Source organism: Sitophilus oryzae, unplaced genomic scaffold (genome assembly GCF_002938485.1).
Source record: "Sitophilus oryzae breed Bouriz unplaced genomic scaffold, Soryzae_2.0 scaffold_119_pilon_pilon, whole genome shotgun sequence".
NCBI lineage: Eukaryota > Metazoa > Arthropoda > Insecta > Coleoptera > Curculionidae > Sitophilus > Sitophilus oryzae.
This window is the reverse complement of record NW_022145837.1, coordinates 1,919,592-1,942,775: the sequence shown is the minus strand read 5'-3', so window position 1 is coordinate 1,942,775 and position 23,184 is coordinate 1,919,592. Positions and strand designations below refer to the sequence as shown.

At 31.0% G+C, this 23,184-nt stretch overlaps 2 protein-coding genes and 1 long non-coding RNA gene across 4 annotated transcripts in view; 2 read left to right on the top strand and 1 right to left on the bottom strand.

Moving 5' to 3' along the window:
* Positions 1-23,184, top strand: part of LOC115891874 (zinc finger protein OZF-like) — a 203,506-nt gene that overhangs the window by 28,758 nt on the left and 151,564 nt on the right. The gene's annotated exons all lie outside the window — the stretch shown is intronic.
* On the bottom strand, positions 5,779-8,060 carry LOC115891889. The gene is made up of 4 exons (XR_004051931.1): positions 7,944-8,060; positions 7,289-7,435; positions 6,853-6,979; positions 5,779-6,012 (listed from the first exon to the last, which is right to left on the bottom strand). It is a non-coding gene; the product is annotated as an uncharacterized LOC115891889 (long non-coding RNA).
* LOC115891873 (vacuolar protein sorting-associated protein 13B-like) overlaps positions 8,599-23,184 on the top strand; it is a 41,183-nt gene continuing 26,597 nt past the window's right edge. Inside the window, exons 1-15 of one of the 2 annotated variants that reach the window (XM_030912470.1) lie at positions 8,599-8,944; positions 8,993-9,170; positions 9,220-9,489; positions 9,675-9,795; positions 9,854-9,943; positions 11,042-11,184; positions 11,245-11,414; positions 15,358-15,818; positions 16,878-17,193; positions 18,332-18,597; positions 20,235-20,449; positions 20,509-20,749; positions 20,853-21,020; positions 21,080-21,266; positions 21,358-21,487. In XM_030912470.1, the coding sequence (XP_030768330.1) occupies positions 8,858-8,944; positions 8,993-9,170; positions 9,220-9,489; positions 9,675-9,795; positions 9,854-9,943; positions 11,042-11,184; positions 11,245-11,414; positions 15,358-15,818; positions 16,878-17,193; positions 18,332-18,597; positions 20,235-20,449; positions 20,509-20,749; positions 20,853-21,020; positions 21,080-21,266; positions 21,358-21,487 (3,043 nt within the window). In that variant the 5' untranslated portion in view covers positions 8,599-8,857. Of the gene's footprint in view, positions 8,945-8,992; positions 9,171-9,219; positions 9,490-9,674; positions 9,796-9,853; positions 9,944-11,041; positions 11,185-11,244; positions 11,415-15,357; positions 15,819-16,877; positions 17,194-18,331; positions 18,598-20,234; positions 20,450-20,508; positions 20,750-20,849; positions 21,021-21,079; positions 21,267-21,357; positions 21,488-23,184 lie in introns of both variants that reach the window. The other variant, XM_030912469.1, reaches the window with a different exon arrangement.

Genomic DNA, 23,184 nt, shown 5'->3' with positions numbered 1-23,184 from the left:
TGTAATTCAGAAATAATTTAATTATAACAATTAAACGTGTCAAACTAATTTTTAAAAAATAACAAACTCTTTATATAGGCAACTCTATATACACTTACGTGTATTTATAGTTGCCTAATAATAAAAATAATTTTTTATGAATTTTTAGTTGCCTACAGTAAAGTAAATTATCCGCCAAAATATTTTATTTGAAATTATTCATTTATATCTATTTATTAAACATATTTCGCTAAAAAAACTTTTAGTATAATTTATCCAAAATTATTTAGCTTCCTCTTGAATGAGCTTCCTCTTCTCAATCCACTGTGGAATGTTGAATTTAATCCTAATGGCATCTTGAAGACGGTGGTTTGTTCCAAAATATCCTTGTTCCAAAGCAGTGCAATATCCCGTTCACAAAGTTAATTTTAAAAGGAAATTAAGAATGAATCCAAAACTATGCAAGTCTATGTAGGCATCAATAGAAATGAAATTAAAGACTTAGCAGTCAGAAGAATAGCAGTAATATAAACAATAATACAATAATATAAATAAAAGAAGCTTTTTAGAAATATAATAATATATTAGATATAGAATAATAAATTCCACCCAAGAAAAATTAAATTGTTTTACTCTATATGGTATGAAACTGAAAAATGTCAAGAAATGATTCCAAAATTACTCCATATAGACAATAGAAACAAAATGACTTAGAGAAGTCTTGACACAGAATGATACAATATATTTTTGAAAAAAATGATACAATAATGACTGATAACTCAGAAATACATAAATTAATAGAAGATTTCGCAGAATGAACATAATATGAAAGAAATATAAATAGAGTTATGCGAAATTGAAAAAAAATGCATAAAAATGTGTGATGAACTCGTGAATAAGTCTGAGAAGAATGACAAATAAAAAAAAATATAAAATTATATACATATTATATACGACCTAGAAATATAGTCAATGGAAGAGTATAGAATTTACAAATGATAGCATTCCAGCAAGGATGAAAATATGGGAAACAAATAGTATAAAAGATATTTTCAATACATAAAAAAAATGACATGAAGATGAGATATCAATTGAAAAATAAACATATTATTTTAATTACATAAAACTGAATAAGGCAATGGAAATGTGGAAATACTATGTCTTAGAAAAATCTGACATAGAAAAGTATACAAAGTCTGACACAAAAAATGACCAACACAAACAAAACAATCAACAGAAAAGTTTATAGAATGGACGAAAGGTGATATTTCCACTAATAAAGAAAATATGAGAGACAAATAATAAAATGAGGATATTATGAATTGAAAAATGGCATTAAAATGATTAAAAAATATCATTCTATAGAGGAAACAGAATTGATGAAATACGTGAAGAACGACAAAAATAATATAGAAATATATGAAAGAATGATTGGGAGAGTTTGTAGAATTGATGAATGATAATATTTCAATAATAAAGAAAATATACCAGACAAAAATAGTGAAATAGAGGTAGGCCAAAAGCAAGATGGAGCAAAAAGTTTTAGTAGATGTAGATATTTAAAAAAATAAAGAGGTATGTGACAATAAGAACTGGAAAATTAACAAAAAGTTATGCTTACCCTTCTCTGAGGAATATCTAGTCAAAATTGACATCAAGCACTTAAAGAGAAAATCTCCCAGAGCATATAAGATCGCCTCCCTTCATCAGATTTAACCCTTGACCGACGATTAAGCGTCACCAGTCAGTTCCCATCCCAGCTAAGCAGCCTCGTCTCGGGTCACCCTCGTCACCCATCGAGCGGACATCCACCGGGACCCCCCTCATCATCTTCAATGTCCGATATCCCGCCCCCTGCGCCTTCGAGGGTCACGGAATACGTGCACGAAGAAATCTCGTACCTTGGGGGCCAGGTCGTATCCGGCCGAAGCCTCTAGCATTAGAACACCTAGCTCGTAAACCAGAGGGTGGTCACTCCCTTGGGTACCTATGCATGCTATATAGGTCATCGATGGCCGAACATCAAGGTTAGTGGGTGACCCGGGTCTCCTCCTCTTAGGGGAAGCTAGCTATGATGCTCTGGAGTCGATGTTAATCAGGAAAATCCTTTGAAAAAATGCTAGAAAAGCCAGAAGTGGAATGGAAGACGAGTCAGGTTTTTTGAATAAATGGCGAATGCGCCAGGAAAAATATTCGAAATTAACCATTGTTGTGAGATTTTTAAGGGTAATATAATTGTTAAGTGTTAATTAATTGTAATAATGTTACAAATAATCTGAAAAAATTACATAAAAATGAAACCATCAAAACTAAAATTCTGTGCAAGAAACACAAGCAAAAAAATATTAGAAGAATGCCACAAGACAAATAATACAAATAAAAGAAAACTTATACAAATACAGTTAATAGAATATTTTATAGAATCAATAAATTATGTTATTTTACCTACAAGAACATATTGGAGTCAAGCTATTAAAGAAAAATGAAAATAGATGGTATATAAGATAATACCAACAAATAAGACTTAAGTAAAAATACAGTCAATGGAATATTTTTTAGAAATGTTAAATAATAAATATTATTTCCACAATCAATAATATATGGGAGTCAGGCTATTATAGAGAAATGAAAGCAGTAAACCAAAAACTATGACCAATATACATAAAGTTGACCAATAAACATGAAGTAAAATTCTAAGTAGATTGTATTCTACAAAAAAAAAGAAGAGAAGTGATCAAAAGCCCAAAAATAGGCTCAAAAGAAAAATTGATGGTCTGAATTTGTCTATGATAATAAGTAACTCAGAGACTTGGATATTTTTTCCTACTTAAATTTAAAAATGATGAAATCCACTGATGAACATTAAAAACCAGTATAAATATACTCGTATATATCCAAAAGACATAAAATTTATAAAATCCATAAAAATTTATAAAAAATATACAGGGTTGTTCACCACATACGACACGGAGTATTGTAGCTAAACGATGAGATTTTTACAAATTGTAAGTTTGGGGTTCGTTGAAGGACTATTAGAGCTACAATTTAAAAATATTTTTACAAGATAGAGTGTCCCAAATAAATAAAAAATATCAAAGTTGTATTTTTTTAAATGGAACACCCTGTATATTATTACATTTTTAGTTTCTACGATTAAAATAAAGGTAAATTTGATTAAGGTTTATTATACTTAAACCTTACCGTTTTTGAAATATTTTCAATTTTGTGAAATTGCAATAAAAATTTTAAAGCTTCATTTCTCCAAGGGTATCAATGTTTTTAATACTAAATATTTAATGAAGTTTATTTATTGATCAGTTATTATGTTGCAATAATAAAAATAATACTACCTTATAAAGAGTGTCTAAAAATTTATTTTAAATAATTATTAGCTTCAAACGGCAATAACTTCTTTAATTTAAATGGAATGCCCTGTATATTTTAGGAGAATCAGATGCACAATTAAATTGTCTATCAAATTGTATTATACCATTTTTTACCTATCCCTTCAAGTTTTCGTAGAAAATGCATTTTCTTATAATTTAGACCTCATTTATCAATATATCAATGGAATATTGACATTTTAGATTGTTTTTAAAGCAACAAATGTACAAAATGTACAGACTAGTAATATTATCGTTTTTAGCAAAACGATAATATTACTAGCCCATTTGTATGCAAAAAGAAAACTATTTAAATCTTTATAAAAGAGTATACCATTAATTAAATATAACACCATTATTTGCGCCCATATACTAATTAATTACATACTTAATTGTGTTCGTTATTAAATTATTATAAATAAATGTGGATTTGAGTCAGAAATCAATATAATAATAAGTTATCAAATTAAAGTCTCTGTAGTTATAAATAAGCATTTATTAAAAAATGAAATATCATTTTTAAGGTGTTACTTTTTATCACACTGTCTAATGCCCATACAAAATTCAGTTTTTTAGTATTTGGAGCAATTATTATTAATCAAAGCAAACAGTCAGTTAATGTTGTTTGAATACTGGAATCATATTAACTGATCCTCTTTAACAAATATTTAAACAGTTTTTTTAATTTTTTAATGAAATAAACGAATTACATCGACAATATTAGTATCTGTCATGTATCTGTACTCTTTAAAAATTCGGTACATCTTTAAAAATAATCTAAAATGTCAATAGTCCATGGGTATATTGATAAATAAGTTCTAAATTAAAAGGAAATGCATTTTCTACGGAAACTTAAAGAGATAAGTAAAAAATGGTATAATATAATTTGATAGACAATTTAATTGTGCATCTGATTCTCCTAAAATATACAGGGCATTTCATTTAAATTAAACAAGTTATTGCCGTTTGAAGCTAATAATTATTTAAAATAAATTTTTAGACACTCTGTATAAGGTAGTATTATTTTTATCATTGCAACACAATAACTGATCAGTAAATAAAGTTCAATAAATATTTAGTATTAAAAACTTTGATACCCTTGGAGAAATGAAGCCTTAAAATTTTTACTGCCATTTTACAAAATTGAAAATATTTCAAAAACGGTAAGGTTTAAGTATAATAAACCTTAATCAAATTTACCTTTATTTTAATCGTAGAAACTAAAAATGTAATAATATACAGGGTGTTCCATTTAAAAAAATACAACTTTGATATTTTTTACTTATTTGGGACACTCTGTATCTTGTAAAATTATTTTTAAATTGTACCTCTAATAGTCCTTCATCGAACCCAAAACTTACAATTTGTAAAAATCTCATCGTTTAGCTACAATACTCCGTGTCGTATGTGGTGAACAACCCTGTATAAAATCCTTAAGTGACAGATATACTGATTAATCACGATCCTGCTCAAACCACTCAATGTAAGAAGCTCAATTTTGGCATGCATGTTGATTCTAGGGTGTAGAGGTTCGATAAGAAGAGATTTTTCGAAATTCCAGTTCCAAGAGGGTGAAACCACCCCTCAAATATTACAATATTTTTATTTAAAAAACGGTCAAGTTTCCGAAAAAAACGCTTAAACACGTATATTTTGTTTTGTATTTTTACATATTTTAAGACTTTTTAAAAATGTATACAGGGTGTTTCGAAAAATCTGGTCATTGATTAATCACGATCCTGTTTAAAGCGCTTAACGTAAAAAGCTGATTTGTGGAAAACAGATTGACTTTAGGATGTAGAGGTTCGATAAGAAGGGATTTTTCGAAACTCGAATTCTAAGGGGGTGAAACTATTCCTCAAATATTAAAATATTATTTACTTAAAAACCGGTGAGTTCTTCGGAAAAACTCTTAAACACGTATATTTTATTTTGTTGTTTTACATATTTTAAGATTTTTTATAAATTTATACAGGGCGTTTCATAAAATATGACCATTGAGTAATCACGATTCTGCTTAAACTGCTTGACGTTTAAAGCTGATTTTTAGGCAAACGGATTGACTGTGGGATTGATTGTAGAGGTTCGATAAGGAGGGGCTTCTCGAATCTCAAATTCCAATAGGGTGAAAACGCCCCTCATATATTACAATATTTGTTATTTAAAAAACGGTTAGTCTTTCGGGAAAACGCTTGGACAAGCATAATTTATTTGTTTTTTTACATATTTTGAATTTTTTTAAAAAATCCTACATACAGGGTGTTCCAAAAAGTTGGGTAATTTCTTAACCCCGATTCTGCTTAAACTGCTTGACGTAAAAAGCTTATTTTTGGCAAACGGATTTTTCGAAAGTCAAATTCCAATGAGATGAAACTACCTCTCAAATATTACCAAGTTATATAATAATATCGCCATATTGTTTTTTCTCATGCTGACATAAATGTGAGAAAATTTTATCCAGTTTGTATGTTAATGGAAATTTTCTTGCTTTGCTTTATCATCACCATTACAAATGATTAATTCGACGCGAACGAGGTCGCTGGTTCACGCTAGTATACTATAAATCCTCATGCATTGTTGGTAATATTCGTGAATAGGATAAATGTACTGCCTTGGAACTGTATACATCCATCGATTTGTTGTACAAAATCTGTAAAAGAAATAAAAATAGTATTATATTTCATTATAATTTATATCTACATATTTTACAAAATACAATAATATTAGGTGTTTAAAAAAAACATATTAGTACAATTTTAGGGGGTAACTCATCGGGTCTTCCTCCTAGGGGAGACTAGTTATGATGCTCTGGAGTTGATGTAACCAAATCAAAACTACACATCTGTGCAAGAAATTACAAAAGCAAAAAGTTAATACAAGCAGGACACTAAAATAAAAATAATAGAAATAAAAGAAAACTTATAGAAATAGAGTCAATGAAACTTTTTTTTATTTTAATAGAATATGGAAGTCAAACATGAAAATTAATCATACACAACATGAAGTAAAATTCTAGGTAGATGGTATATTTTACAAAACAAATAAGACCTACAGCAACACAGTCAACATTGAATATTTCATAGAATTGATAAGTGATGATATTATTCCTACAACCAAGAAAATAAGGGAGTCAAACTGTTATAGAGAAATGAAAATAAACCATACAAAACATGTAGTAAAATTGTAAGTATATAGATTGTATATTTACCAAACAAATACAATCTATAGAAATACAGCCAATGGAATATTTAATAGAATTTAAAAATGATATTATATATCTCTTCTTACTAAAGTAAACCAAAAACAAGAGGAAGTAAAATTCTCAGTAGATGATATTCTACCAAAGCAGTGAAAATATAGATGGTCTGAATTTGTCTATGATAATTAGGAATTATAAAATTGTAACTCAAACACTTAGTGAAAATGTTTTCTTACTTAACTGACATACTTAACACTGACGAACATTACAAACTAGTAAAAATATATTTACCCACAAGAAATAAAATTTTAGTCATCCTTATATCCTGATGTATTATTTGGCTCGATATTGCCAAGAATAAATATACTGCCCTGGAACCTGGAACTGTATACATCCTTCGATTTGTTGTATAAAATCTCTAATAAATAATATTATATTTTATTAATTATAAATGCTATAATAATTGTGTTTATTATTTTTATTTTATAATAATATTAAATATATCTTAAGAAATACAGATATCTTTCTTTTTCTTAAACCTTTATTCAATATTTCAATTGTGATTTTCTTGGGTATAGGTTTCTTTATATTAATTTTTTTTTAATAAAGAACCCCAATAAAAAAACTATACCCAAGAAAATCACAATTAAAATATTAAGAAATATAGTTAGTTAATAGATATTTAATCGGTTTATTAAAATTATTTAAAAAAATAAAAAAAACTTACTTTTAATAGGATTATAGAAAACTAATCTCGTAAACCAGAATAATAGCCAAATATCTCTGCAAACATCAGAGTATAAGAGGTGACAAAGAGGTTTCTTCTTTTAAGTGGTCTTTATATGCTGGGTCGTGTTTATGATTAATAACAGACCTAAAAAAGAAAACTATAATTAAAGCATGATATTAAAACAATGCAAATTTGACTACAATATGACGACGTATAATATTAAAACTGAAAAACGTTTTTTTCTTGATCTGAAAGTAATTGTGAAGAATTGGGGTCACCTTTATGGGTACACTAACACTGACTTATTCTAAAAGACGTAAAAAATACTTGATTGCCTGTACAAACACCTAAAAAGTTACCTTTAGGAATAAAAAAATATCTTTAAATTCTGAAAAAATAGTTGAAAAAATACCAAATCTTTTTAGAAGCTATATTCTAAGTAATATAAATGAAGCAATATTCTAAGTAACTTTATTCTTATTGTACAATAGAGACATCAAGCAATGTATCTATATTTCCATATACTCGATTTTAAAAAAGAAAATTTTGAAAATTGGAAAAATATACAATTGGAAAAGCTAACGATGATGACGTAACTGAAATATTTGAAAGAGAAAATCTAGAGAAAACAGGCAAAATAATGGGTACTTACATTTTCAGAAGATTAAACACGCCTTAAGAAACAGAATAAACTCAAATAACGCAAGAAAAATCATTTTTTTTATCCAAAAAGCGAATAAATTGTAAGAGGGACATCATGGCTGTTAAAACAAAAAATATCGTTTGTCGACGTTGTCATATTGAACATATGTACAACAGAATGGTAATTTTTATTGCATAAATAATGCTGTGTATAAAAGAAAATATATTATTTATACTACTGAAACAAAGTTTTTATTATAGGTTTATATGATTTTGTAATTGTTCAATTTATTTTAGTCTTACAAAAATATTGATTCAAATTAGTTTCAAGATTTCGTTAATATCTTGGCAACCTTGGAAACATATTAGTTCAAAATTCTCTCACTTTTTCTACTATGGCGCCACCAGCACTCTTCTTCTTTTTCGTATTTCAGGACTTAAAAGAACGGTAACCAAAGAATAAAATAATACTCTTCTTTTCTATACTTATGGTCCTAAACATGAGCAACCACAGATTTGCAATAGATTTTTTTTTATTCTTTATTCGTTCATGGCAGGTCATTCGGCTAGTTCAAATTATAATCTATGGTTAATTATTAGACAAAGACAACAACAAAATAAACAAGTATAGCAATGGTGAATCAGCTGATCGCCGGTTTGTGGACGTTTAAATTGACGTTTAGTTTCCAAAAACTTTAAAAATTCATGTTTTTGTAACCTTTCTCAATAGACACCTTTAACATTAATTACAATTGATAACAATTGCATTACAGTAACAATTTTAATCTGTGTTGTGTTATCGTTATCCACATATTCGTTATTCAACCTGTCTACTAAAATCTATAAGTAAAAAATAATTTATACAAAATGTACTAATTAGTGTCTGAATAATGTTTTGCCAGGATATAGAATAATATAGTAGCAATGTTTAAATTAGAATCGTATATAACTCCAATTATATTGAGTTATGTGAATAGATATATTAATAATCTTAAGCTAGAGGACACTAATGTAAGTAACTTAGAAGTTGTTAATAAAAAGTAAGTAATTCCACTTTAGGTTTCTCTGTGGGGTGGAGACGCCACCTTTCATAACTTAGAATTGAATCTGGAAGTTCTAGAGGAGGAATTACAACTACCTTTTAGTTTTGTGTCGGGAAATATTAGAGAACTTTCCATACATGTACCATGGACCAAAATTACTTCAGAACCCATCAAAATAACTATAAACACCATAGGTAAATATAGAAATTAAACAAAATACGTGCTGAATTAATCGATTTTTAGAGTGTATACTAAATTTGAAAGGAAAAGGGCCGGTAAAAACGCCTCAAAGGAAAAAAAGTAACAAAGAAAAAAAAGTACCGGGACAGCATAAGAATGTTGAAGCCCCTCCTGGGTATATACAGTCTTTGATAAACAAAATTGTTAGTAACATATGTGTGTATTGTAATAATTTGATTCTAAAATATGTGGAGGAAGATATAGTTTTGTCAATGAATGTAAGATTGTTGAAGTTTGAAGGTGCTAGTGATAAGTGGGAGTCAGCATATACCGGTAATTCTGTTAAATATTGATTTAAAAAGTTTTATGATCAAGTTCTCTTTGACTTTGTTTGATAAAAAAATGAATGTTATTTCCTAAAGAATTGTTTATCTGCTATGCAAAGCACACTTGACTTGTTGTGACCAGAAAACTTGTTGTTATTCATGTTGAATTATTTTTTAAAACTTTTATTCTAGATTTATCTCTGGCACATGTAATATTAAGAAAAATTATTAGTGTGAATGATTTAACTTTGTGCTTAGATAAAAGGAATGCTTCTGGTAAAATAGAGGTGTATCAAGAACCAATGTTATACAGGTTTGTTAGTATGGAATATTGAATTATTTTAATGATTGTGTGTAAAAAATGTATTTAGGTGTTCTATGACTATTCATTTGTTGAAAAATTACCATTCAGCTACAGCAAATAAGGCTTCTACAACAAGACTTGATATTTATTGCAACAAGTAAGTTTATTAAAAGTAATTTTATTATAAAATCATTTTAGTTTTGTTATGTTTAGTCTGTTTTTATATAAGGTGTCACAATTTTTTCTAAAAAAACTTTACCATAGTGTTTTAGCTTATTTAGAGTTTGCCAGAAAACTTATTATTTGTTATAATGTGTATTGAGTGGCTGTTAAAATATGGCCATTTTTGAATTAATTTTTCTTACACATTTAAAGTTGTCTTAAAATGATAAAAATGCATTTTTTATAACTTTTAATCAAAAATACTTTATAACAGTGTCTTTTAAAACCTGTCTTACTAATAGAGGCTAAATTGCTTATACAGGGTGAACAAAATTATGTGAACAAGTTTTGACTATGTTGACTGGAACATCCTATATACCTATTATGTCATAAATGAACTCACCTTTATCCAGTCTATTGTTTTGTTGAACACTTCCTTTACCTAACATTGATATTTCTTGAGTTATTAGAGATTTGTTATTAGTTACTTACTTACATAATATAAATCATGATTTCTCTTTTGCCTATTTTAATATAGTAGACATTATGATCGCAAAAAACAGCGTCTAGATGGCTTTTCCAGTGCTTTTGTGATACAGACATTGACCAAAGCAAATGAAAATCTCAAACCAGAATCCTTTATGGTGGTTTCTTGGAACACTGTATTTTTCATTAAATATACATTCTTTCTCTCGAAAAAGTCCTTTATGGGTATTTCGCCACTGCACTGCAAGAAAATCTACAAAATAAAATAGTTATTTTTTGTAAACACTTCTGCGTTAAACCTAAACGGATACTGCTTGTCAGAGATTATGTTTACAGTTATACAAATTTGCCTAACAAAGAAAAAAATGCTTAACGTTTCGGAAAGTTTATCTCTTGCCGTCGTCGGAAGCAAAAAAATACAAAGTATAAGAAAAAAACTATTGCAGTGTCCTTTTAGGTTTAACGCAGAAGTGTTTACAAAAAATAACTATTTTATTTTGTAGATTTTCTTGCAGTGCAGTGGCGAAATGCCCATAAAGGATTTTTTTGAAGAGATGAATCTGCCACATAGGTATAGACATTTTTTACATTCTTTGTTTTATTAAAGCATGGAATTTAGTATGACAGAGCAACAAGTACCTATGCTGATGAGACTGTTGATGTTGCTGTATGCGCTTCAACAAAAACAATTAAAATCTGAAAGTTGTTCAACAACAGATACTGCAGGACCATCAAGTGATTGCAAATCAGGTAAAACACTGAATATTTAATATATGCTTTATTTTGTATATTATGTTTATTTTTCTTCAGATAACCCAGAAAATGCTGAAACATGGACTGGTTGGGCTTGGTCGTATGTTTCCTCAGTGTTGCCAGCTCCATGGGAGTTAGAGTGGGATGACGATGAAAACATATGTGGTCCTAGCGGACATACTTTACAGATTGGATTGTATGTGGATCGAGCGACTATCACCTTTAAGGTATAAACATTTTTTTAAAATTATTTTAAAAACACTTTTATCAATCTTTGAATAAAAAGATTAAGGAACGAGTATAAAGCCGCGTATAAATATGCCGAGGCAAGTACGAGACAAACCCGAAACGAGTATGAAACGAGGCTATAGCAAATTCTTTCCAAAAGGCGTACTAATATGCCGAGACGAGGACGAGACGAGTCAACCTCAAGCGGAATTCGTCATATTATAGCCTCGAGCCGAGCGATTTAGCCTCGAGCAGAGTCCCTGCCCATCGAACGGCGTTGTCTCGCGGCTATCCATTTTCAGTGGAGCCTTTGGCGAACCCACAAAATTCTTCATAGGGCTGTGCGATACTGAGGCAGTATCGATATTTTGGTATCGGTTGTATTGAATATAAAGTATCGATACTTTAAAATATTGATAAATATATTAAAGTATTATTCGATACCATTCAATATTTTAAAAAATTAATTAATAAATTTAAGTATAATGTGTTTTTTAATTGGATTAGGATCGAAAAAAATCAACAGAAGTCCTTTGTTTTAAATTTGTCGACGTTTCGCAAAATTTATTTGCATCTTCAGGACACTACAAAGTTAAGAGAGCAAAATACAATCAAAAAATTTTAAAAATTTAACAAACAACTTAAAACACATATCAGTGGAATTCCACACATACACAATTGGTAAAACTACCCTAATGTTAACAATTAAATAAAATATATGTATATGTTATAAACTTAAGATCGCTTGTAAATAAAAATAATAAGGGATAGGGCCAGAATATAATCAGGATATTTTCTTATTCGCATTTAACGAAAAAAATCGACGATGGTGGCACTGTTTTATACAAAAAACTACCCGGATCAGAACTAAATCAGTCATCAAACGATCTCAAATTACTAAAAGCACTTGGAAGAAAATGATAAAACACTTAACCTAGGGTTGGCAACTTTGAAAATAAAAAATAGGGGCGAGAGGATAAAAAAAGGCACAGGCGAAACATTTTTGAAACGTCGCTCAAATGTCGAGAATTTACCAAAAAGTTATATAAACGGTATGCGATAAATATTTAAAATACACAAAAATATTTATACTCAAAACTTATTAAAATAAAGCAAACCATTGTCAACAAACTTTTTTTCAAGACATAAACTAACAGTAAGTAAACATAAAATTACATAAAAGACACAGATTAACAATTCTTTAAAGCATTGTGGCGATAAACGAATATTTTTTAGATTTTGAAGTTAGTATGTAACAAAGTTTTCAATACGTGAGAGAAAAGAGGACAATCAGATCAAAAAGAGGACTGTTTCTGGAATAGAGGACGGTTGGGAACCCTATTTTAACCCCCTGTAGCTACGAATCAAAGCAGAATTGGATTGGTTGATATAAAAAATAAATCTTATTTTTACGTGAGGAACTTCCCCACGAGAGATGGAACATGTTTTTTGAAACACCCTGTATATGTTTGTTTAATTTCAAAATAGGTAAAAAACAAGCTAGATAAATTAAAGGAATTCATGATAAATTTAAATTATATTCGGGCTGTTTACATTAAAAAAAACTGGAGAACGCCGACTGAGATACCTGGAGATAACGACACGGCAGCGGCGGCGGCGGAGCCTTCTGCCAGTGCCGTTTTTTTGAGTCTTTAATTATTTTATTCAATAATATATTTTGTATGTGGTTTGTATATCTATAAAAATTTTAAATAGAGTAACAGCGCTTTCAGCTTTCAGATGGAGCGGACCGTACGCGCAGAGCGTCCGCACGGATGTTTTTTCAAGATAGCTCATCCGGACGGAGCATACGCGACCCAGGTGAAATTGTTCATATAAGCTCATGGTACTTGCTCGAAGTCGCGGATGCTCCGTTCCATTTGAAAGCGCTGTAAGATAAGACCTAATTCGACTTTATTTATTTAAAAAATTAGAAATTTAAGTAATTAAGATTTAAATTATTAATTTAAATCTACATTTAAATGCCAATAACTAACATATATTGTAAATAATATATCTGCATTTCTTCATTTCTAAAGTTGTATATTTTTTCAAGGTATTCAATTCGCTACATTATTATTCTATGGCTTTCCATCATTGCAGCACGCTTATTAATAATTTTTAAAATATTATTATGTATATAATTTTAAATCTAATTCCCAGTTTTTTAAACCTTCGCCGTAATGTGCTTTCTGAACAGGGTTTTTTTAAAGCTCGGAGAGTATTTTTTAATTATTTCTATGGCGGGAACTTTATTATTTTCATATTTGCCTTAAATTAAGTTTCTTAGTAGTCTGGATAGTTCAAATTTCTGAATTTTTCTATATCGAATCGTTCCTTTCTTTGTCGATTCCCTTTATTTATGAAAGTACCGTAAGGAACTTCTGAGAGCATGGCCACCTTTTTCAACACACTCGATTTGCCTCTCTTATCTTCTATGCATCCTATATGTAAAGAAGCTTGTTTTACATCTTTAATTCCGTTCAGCAGAAATAGCGCATAATTTACGTTTGAGCCGTTAATAACTCGACGAAAAGTTCATTACGTTTATTCATTTTTCTTAAAATTTTCATGTTTTTATAAAAGAAATCACTAATAAATCTTTGTATATGAGATTTACCTACTTTGGCTAACTTACCTATACTATTTTAGAGAAGACAAAATTGCATCTTTCTAGTTAGGATGCATTATTAACATTATTACAAATAAAGGAAAGACTATTTATTTTTATATAAAAATGGGATGTGGAATCCGAGCCCCTTGAGACTCGAGGCAATTGTTCCGCGGAGCCGCGGTGTATACGCCACTGGTTAAATAGACGCCCCAATCCTTTTGATGGTTCGCCAAAGGCTCCGGAAAAAACGGAGACAACGCCGTCCGGCTGGGCATAGGCTCGGCTCGAAGCTCAGACCCCGTCCCAATATGACGAGTCAACCTCAAATCCGCTTGAGGTTCACTCGTCTCGGGTGTCTCTCGCACTCGTCTCGACATATTTATACGCAGCTTAATGCTACCCATGTATTCATGCATGGTAGATGGGGATACCCTAGGGTGGGGATCCTTGACAGTTCTGTCTGACGATTCATTTGACACATTTGAATTTGATTTGAAATGTTGTGGATTTGTCAGTCTTTACTGACCATGTTTTATGTTATTTATTATTTACTAGTTAAAGCCTGGCGCATCCGCCACGACATCAGGAAAAAAAATACTTTTTAATTTTTGTTTAATTAAATGAAAAACAAAAAATGCGGCGACGCCAGTTTTTAGAAGAGCCAATTAGTCATCTTTTATTAAAAAAAGCAACTTTCTATAGCAAATCGTTACTTCAGTAGAGACATTAGCATTTTATATATGTAGATTTTACAACTGTAGTTGTTTAGAGGTAGTAAGCTAGAAGCTCTTTGCTTCGACTGTTTAAATGCTTCGGCATACTTTCAACACACAATTTCAAGAAATGCAATACAAAAACTTGAAAATTAAGTTCTTAAAAGAACTGTTTGTGCTTAGAAGTACAATTTTTTAAAAAAGACTATGAAAATCGGCAAAAACCGCGAATTACTTCCAAATATTCAACAACAACACAATATTATGCAAAATAATGACTGACATTATGATAATTGTCAAATAATAAAGGACAACGTTGCTGACCGCAGCGCACTGTGACCAACATGGCGCGGCGATAATAAAAATCGCTTTAAACTAATTTTTGCAGCTTTAATCTAAATAAAATATATTTTACAATCATTTGCTCTATAAAGTAAAATGAAGATCTGCTCGGTATCTTAAATTATTCAACAAATTTAAACATTTTTGCCAAAATTTTATTTAGTCAGCTTTAGTGTCAATTTCGATACGGTTGTTGACGTGTATCGGAAAATGTTTTGCGATTACCGCAGTTTTGTGTCTCTTTATTTAAATGTCTTGGTTATAACATTACAGGTATCAGAATCATCAAACGACAAGAGCTACTACCAGCAAAAGAAACTTCGCTACTACCCCATGCTGACCTTGGACCTGCAAGGCATCTACAGCGACACCATAATCCACGGCTTAACCTGGTTTAACTGTACAGGTGGCGTCAGCGAAGCCACCCTGTTTCCGGCCGGTCACTGTAGCTGCGGCTCGCCGGAAGTCAACGAGAGCACGGCGCCATATTTGAAAATCGGCGCCCCCTCCAACTGTCACAAGAGCGACTCGCTGTTCGACGTGGAGGCCGTGGAGAACAAGGGCGGACAGAAGGTTTACAATACGTCCTGGGACCATCACATGATCACCAATACCGAGTCGGTGTTGCTGGAAAGGACTCCCGCTTTTGCTTATGACTATGTGTATCAGATTGTGGTGCCTGAAGATGTTAGTAGTGATATCTTGTCGGAAATGGGGAGTAATTATGAATTCAGGTAATTATTATTGTTTATATATAATTATGAATATACAGGGTGGTCCGAACTGTATTCTGGAAACTTCGGCAGCATATACTGCAGATAGAAATAAGTAAAAAAGGTTGTATAAATGTATGCCCTAAAATGCTTAGTTTCGGAGATGCCGGGTGCAAAAGTTTCATTTTTGTTTAGATTTTTTCCAAATAATTTCTGAAGTAACTTTAATATTTGGATGAAACTTGGGGTCTGGTAGTTTTTTGGCATGAAAAATTTGATTTTGATGTCAATATGAGTCCTTTTTGTAGGGGGCGCCACCTACATGTATTTTAACTGTTTTGAAGAGTAATAACTTTTTGTTCGTACCTGTATAAAACTGCTGACTGAAAAATCATACATTTACGTGACTTTTTACATAAAAATGTCTTGGTAAAAATCGTTAGTCAACATGTTTAATTTATGTTAATGATGATAGGTATTGATAATTTCGATTCCAAATATCTCGAAAACCATTACTCGTAGCGATTTTTACCAAGAGACCCTTTTTACGTAAAAAACACCGCAAATGTGTATTCTTTTATTCAGTAGTTGTATACAGGTACAGGCGAAAAGTTATTACTCTTCAAACCAGTTAAAAATACGTAGGTGGCGCTGTCTACAAGTATGAATCATATTAACATCAAAATCAAATTTCTCATGTCAAAAAACTCCCCGACACCAATTTTCATCCAAATATTGGCGTTACTTCATAAATTATTTGTAAAAAATAGATATAAAAATGAAATTTTTACACCCTGTATCTCCAACAGTAAGCATTTTAGAACATACATTTATACGAATTTTATTACTTATTTTTATGATGACCCGGCAAACGTTGTTTTGCCATTTAAATATTTTTTTATAGGACAGCAGTCATTTTTATTCATCAGGGTTGAAAATCATTGAATTAATAATATCGCTATTAAAAAATAGGGGTTGATGGTAGAAAGGTGAAAATTTGGGGTTGTATGTATTTTTTTATGCCACATAAAAAAAATTATGTATTTCTTTTAGTAACGTGACTATAAGAATTCTTTTTAGCAACTTGACAGAAACTTCTGCCTTGAGGATATGCCTCGGTCCTCTGCGTTTACGCATCTGTTCTGGCCTATTTCACCGATTCAGCACGCTACAAATGGCATCGTCCTTCTACGATTACCCGCCTTACTACGTCCCGAAACCTCATCTATCCTTGCAAGAGCTATTGCCTCCATCCGAAGATGACTTTGATGCCCTAATGGAATTTATACCCAGTAGAAGCTTAAGGGTCACATTCTTCGCACCACAAATTGAACTGGACCTAATGGATCATCCGTTTTTCGAGCCCAGCAGGTGCTGCTTGTCTAGAAGAAGCAAGGTAAACAATTGTTTAAGGAGAGATTACCATATTATACCATGCTGGCAATTCTTACCTTTGGGTCGGTATTTACATGTGTGGAAGTAAATCGCATAGGGATCTTATTAAGTCGGAGTGAGAGACATGCGACGGTGTGCTGTTACGGCGTTGCCACATTTCTCCGGTACGCCTTTCCCTATCAAGTAAAGTAAAATCACGATCGCAAACCGCTTATTTTTAAAAGACTTTTTTTAGAAAAGATAACTAGATAAAATAATTAGATATGTTTCTGAGCATCTGAAATGGAATTATAAGGGTATCATTAGGGTGTCCATTTTTATAACGAGAAAATGTCAGCAATCGCGATAATTTAGAAACTCAACTTTTTAACAAATAGCACGCGATAACTCAAGAACCACTTTAGATATTGAAACTTTTTTTTATTTTGAAATTCGGATCTTTTACAAGATGTTTAAATAAGAAAAATTCGATAGGTCGCTGTTTTTTTTTTCACTGAAAACCTTTAAAAAACCCATCCATTTACTTTTAGTGCATTGCAATTTTCAGCAATCGTGTAACTTTTTTATTTATAAAGATTTTCATATACTGTCTGCGAAGAAAATATAGCAGAAATATTAAGAAAGTTTTTGAAAAACTACAATCAATTATTTCTAATGGATTTCGAGATATCGATTTTTGAATTCAGAGTTCCAATAACACGACCACTGTCGAACACTAACTCAGTTCCACTTATTTATACCAAAAGTGCAAGTGTTTCTAACTTGTACTTAGAAATTTACAAGCTATAGGGAAAATTACAACGACTCATTAATAAATAAGCAAATAAAGTATCACGAGACGTAATTAAATCGTGAAGCTGAACGCAAGATGTACACCCTTCCCTAGAATTTTAAGTACTGATTGGGTCGACCCCGACGAATCTGCTATATCCCCTTCCACGTGTCTTAGCAATGTGCACAGTTTCTCGGTTTATTTCATACGTTTGGCAACATTTTTACTGTTCTCTCTTTGTCCAGTACATTATAAACGCATTGTACTCTTCTTACATACGGAAATATCGACCCAAGACTAACCTTTGCCAGCCCTTAGTATAATCAATCAATAATTTAAAAATACAACAAAATTCTGGAAATTGTAGAAACATTCGACCTCAAACATGCCTACTTCATCCTCCACCTTGCCAAAAATAACCATAGAATGTCAGTTTATTGACATAAGCACCCAGTACCCGATGTACGCTGATAGACTGGTTCATACTACCTGTCAACTACCGGAACCTCCTATGCAGTTATTCGAGGCTTGCTATTCGAAGAGAACTATCAAAATTGTCGGTTTGTTTAGCCGATTGGTGGTCAATCCGATGTGCCAGAGCATTATTTTGACACCCAGTTCAATATCTTACAGGTAAAGCTCAAAATAGAAATATTAATTAATAATATCTTCAAAAAAATCCTTTATGGGTATTTCGCCACTGCACTGCAAGAAAATCTACAAAATAAAATAGTTATTTTTTGTAAACACTTCCGCGTTAAACCTAAACGGACACTGCTTGTCAGAAGTTATGTTTACAGTTATACAAATTTGCCTAACAAAGAAAAAAATGCTTAACGTTTTGTGGTTGGAAGCAAAAAAAAAATACAAAGAATAAAGAAAAAAACTATTTGAAATGTTTAAATTCAACTATTCGAGAACACTTTACTTTTTTAAAACAGATACCGTTATTACAGATCGACGTTCTGTTAAAATGACATTATATCAAGTTAAACTTCAAAATTAACAATTACTACCTGATAACAATTACTTAATAAGGCAAAACCACAAAGCCCAAAACTTTCTGTATGATTATTTTTAAATTTTACATATGTTATGTTTATTTATGTTATGTTCTTTAAAATCAAAGAAGCGATTGCCATACGTTACTAATATCTACAGATACATGAGCAATACATTTATTTTTATTAGATTGAATTAAAAAAGCCTCTTTTATTTTTCTTTTAGAGGCTATCGCTTCTTTCATTATAATTTTGGCGTTATTAAAATTTATTCTGTGCCCCGTGTCCCATGAATGCTGACAAATCTTAGATTTGTGAAAGTCTCCCTTTCTTAAATAATCTTTATGTTCTTTAATTCTAACATTTAAGGGTCTAGATGTTTCACCATTGTAAAATTTATCGCATTCACATGATATTTGGTATATTACATTTTTTGTTTGTTGTTCTGTATTCATTGGTTTAGTATGTGATAAAATGGATCCAAGTGTATTTTGTGTTTTGAAAGATGTTCGTATGTTATATTGTTTTCCTATCCTTCTTATTTTTTCCGAAACGCCTCGTATGTATGGAATTGTAAGTTGTATATATTGTGTATTGTTATCATTGTGTCTTTGATTTGGGGTTTGTATTTCGTTTAATGTTTTGTCAATAAAGTATAGTGGATAGTCGTTGTTTATTAATGTATTTTTTATGTGGTTTATATATCTTTTTAGTGAAATGTCGTCTGTACATATTATTTTTGTCCTATCATATAAAATTTTTATAACACCTTTTTTTACACTTATACTGTGATTAGATGATGTGAAATTTAAGTATCGGTCTGTGTTTGTGGGTTTTCTGTAAACGTCTGAAATTAGTTTATTTTGAAACTTTGACACTAAAACATCAAGAAATGGCAAACGATTACCTCTCTCTACTTCTAAAGTAAATTTTATGGTAGGTTCGCGAGAATTTTTATAATCCAAAAAAATGTCGATTTCAGAAACGTTATGTTGCCATATTACAAAAATACCATCAACATAACGCAGCCATATTACAGGCTTTTTTGAAAAACTATTTATTGTATTATTTTCAAAATCTTCCATAAAAATATTATTTAACAAAGGAGAGAGAGGTGATCCCATTGCCATACCGAAATCTTGTTGCAGTGCAGTGGCGAAATACCTATAAAGGATTTTTTTGGAGAGATGAATCCGCCACATAGGTATAGACATTTTTTAATTAATAATAGTTTTTATATTAATCTTGAATGTTTTCTGTTTGTATTAGCGACAAATCTATTCTTAAACCTCACTACTGGACAAATCCTGATATTCCTCACAACGAAATAGTCTTGGAAAGCGAAAGCATCACTTTGAACGGCACCAAAGCCAAAATGCTGGTAGTGTACAACATCATCGAAAAAATGCTTCAAAAAGAGCCAGATCCTGTGGGAAAAAGTATTTACAGCTCTAGCTTACTCACAGATGCATGTAGGGATTTTGGTAATACATAAAAATAATTCATTAAACTATCTAGATTATTAATTTTAATATTTATCTAGGACTTCCATACATGGAAATATGCGTTGAAGGTATAAGATTCAAAAAGGTTGTTACAAACTCTACCCAGACTATGGATATGAGTTTGGAATCTATAAAAGCCTTTATTTTTGAGTCTGTTGATTCAAAGGCTAGTTTAAGGTGCGGTAGACCTGGTATGTCTACTGATATACAACAAGTGTTGTTTGTATCTGGTCCTGAAGGTGATAGTGTAGATAAAGAATCGTCTAATACAAGAAAAAGGTAAAATTAAATGATACATTACATGTAGTGTTTATTGGCCACTGAACAATAAATTAAAATTAAACTAATTATATAGATATTGATACATGATTTTTTGTAGTAGTTTCTCAGATAATCCACCACTTTTGACAGCTATAATTCAGTTCCCTTTGGACCCAAACGTTCAACAGCATCCTCCAATTCTATTATTCAATCTACGCGAAATACGAATTTGTGTAGATCCGCTTCTTTGTAAATGGTTACTGTATGTTCCAAAGAATTTTTTATTGAAGTACGCAAATCAATGAAAACAGTTTCATATTAAAGCATTTTTAAAATAAAATATTTTAGTGATTTGATAGATAGTCCACCATCAAAACTAAAAACCGTGTCAGATGCTAGTGGTAGTGCTATTGACACGCCTAGGAAGTTCAGTACTCATCAGATAGAATCAGTTCATAGCAGTTCTGATAGAGATCAGAAAGCAGTACGTAAGAAAAGTCTAATAGAAAATTTGCAAACAGAAGATTTAGTTGATGTAAGTTTCTTTGAATTTGAGTCTCATACAATAAGTTTGGCTTCTCTAATTTTTATTGTGTTGTATATTGTCTTGAATTATTTTTCTACAGGCACATGAAAAAGTATACACGATTTTAAAAACTTGGTTTGATGTTTGGAAGGGAATGTACCTCTGCGGCGATATTTCCCAGTGCAGCATATATTTTCCAACGGTGTCATTGTCAGCAGTGGGATCACAAGGTAAGGAAATTACAAACACATTTTTTGAAGTGAAACTTCTTTACGCGCCCAAATTTTGTGCGCCAAAAAAACAATTTTTTACGCATGAAACTACCGTATGATCGAAAAAAAATGGCGTCCAGTTGGCTGGGAAATATTTCCCATATAATTTTACATATAAAATGACAGCGATCTTGATTTCATAGCCATCGTTGACGCCGTTTTTTCTCGATCATACGGTATTTGTTACAGGCAAAAAACAATTTTTACGCGTATTCAAATATGCGCACATAGTGCACACATAGTTTTTTTTACTTATTGCTGTACTTTTATTAATTTATATGTATATGTATTATACGAAACCATCAAGAAACAGAAAACCTCAAAAAATTGTTATCATTGTTTTACTGTGGTTTTACTATCTCTATGGCTAACTATTTCAATTATTGCCCCCAACTCCGTATTATCGATACCAATATAATACCGTATGATCGAAAAAAAACGGCGTCCAGTTGGCTTGGAAATGAACATCGTTGACATTCCCCATATAATTTTACATATAAAATGACAGCGATCTTCATTTCATAGCCATCGCTGACGCCGTTTTTATTCGATCATACGGTAAAATCCTTAAGTGACTGACTCACTGATTAATCACGATCCTGTTCAAACTACTCAACGTAAGAAGCTCAATTTTGGTATACAGGTTGATTCTAGGGTGTAGAGGTTCGATAAGGTTTTTTTCGAAATTCCAGTTCCAAGGGGGTGCACTTCCAAGGGGGTCCAGGTTCCAAATTTAAAAAACGGTCAAGTTTCCGAAAAAAAAACGCTTAAACACGTATATTATATTTTGTTTTTTTTACATATTTTAAGATTTTAAAAAAATGTATACAGGGTGTTTCGAAAAATCTGGTCATTGATTAATCACGATCCTGATGCTTAAAGCGCTTGACGTAAAAAGCTGATTTTTGGAAAACGGATTGACTTTAGGGTGTAGAGGTTCGATAAGAAGGGATTTTTCAAAACTCGAATTCTAAGGGGGTGAAACCACCCCTCAAATATTAGAATATTTTTTGTTTAAAAACCGGTAAGTTTTTCGGAAAAACATTTAAACACGTATATTTTATTTTGTTGTTTTACATATTTTACGATTTTTTAAAAATTTATACAGGGTGTTTCATAAAATATGACCATTGAGTAATTACGATTCTGCTTAAACTGCTTGACGTTTAAAGCTGATTTTTGGCAAACGGATTGACTGTGGGGTGTAGAGGTTCGATTAGGAGGGGTTTCTCGAATCTCAAATTTCAAGAGGGTGGAAACGCCCCTCAAATATTACAATATTTGTTATTTAAAAAACGGTTAGTCTTTGGGGAAAAGGCTTGGACACGCATAATTTATTTTGTTTTTTACATATTTTGAAATTTTTTAAAAAATCATACAGGGTGTTCCAAAAAGTTGGGCAATTGATTAACCACGATTCTGCTTAAACTGCTTGACGTAAACAACTTATTTTTGGCAAACGGATTTTTCGAAAGTCAAATTCCAACGAGATGAAACTACCCCTCAAATATTACCAAGTTATATAATAATATCCCCATATTGTTTTTTTCTCATGCTGACATAAATGTGAGAAAATTTTATCCAGTTTGTATGTTAATGGAAATTCTTGTTTTGCTTTATAATCACCATTACAAATGATTAATTCGACGCGAACG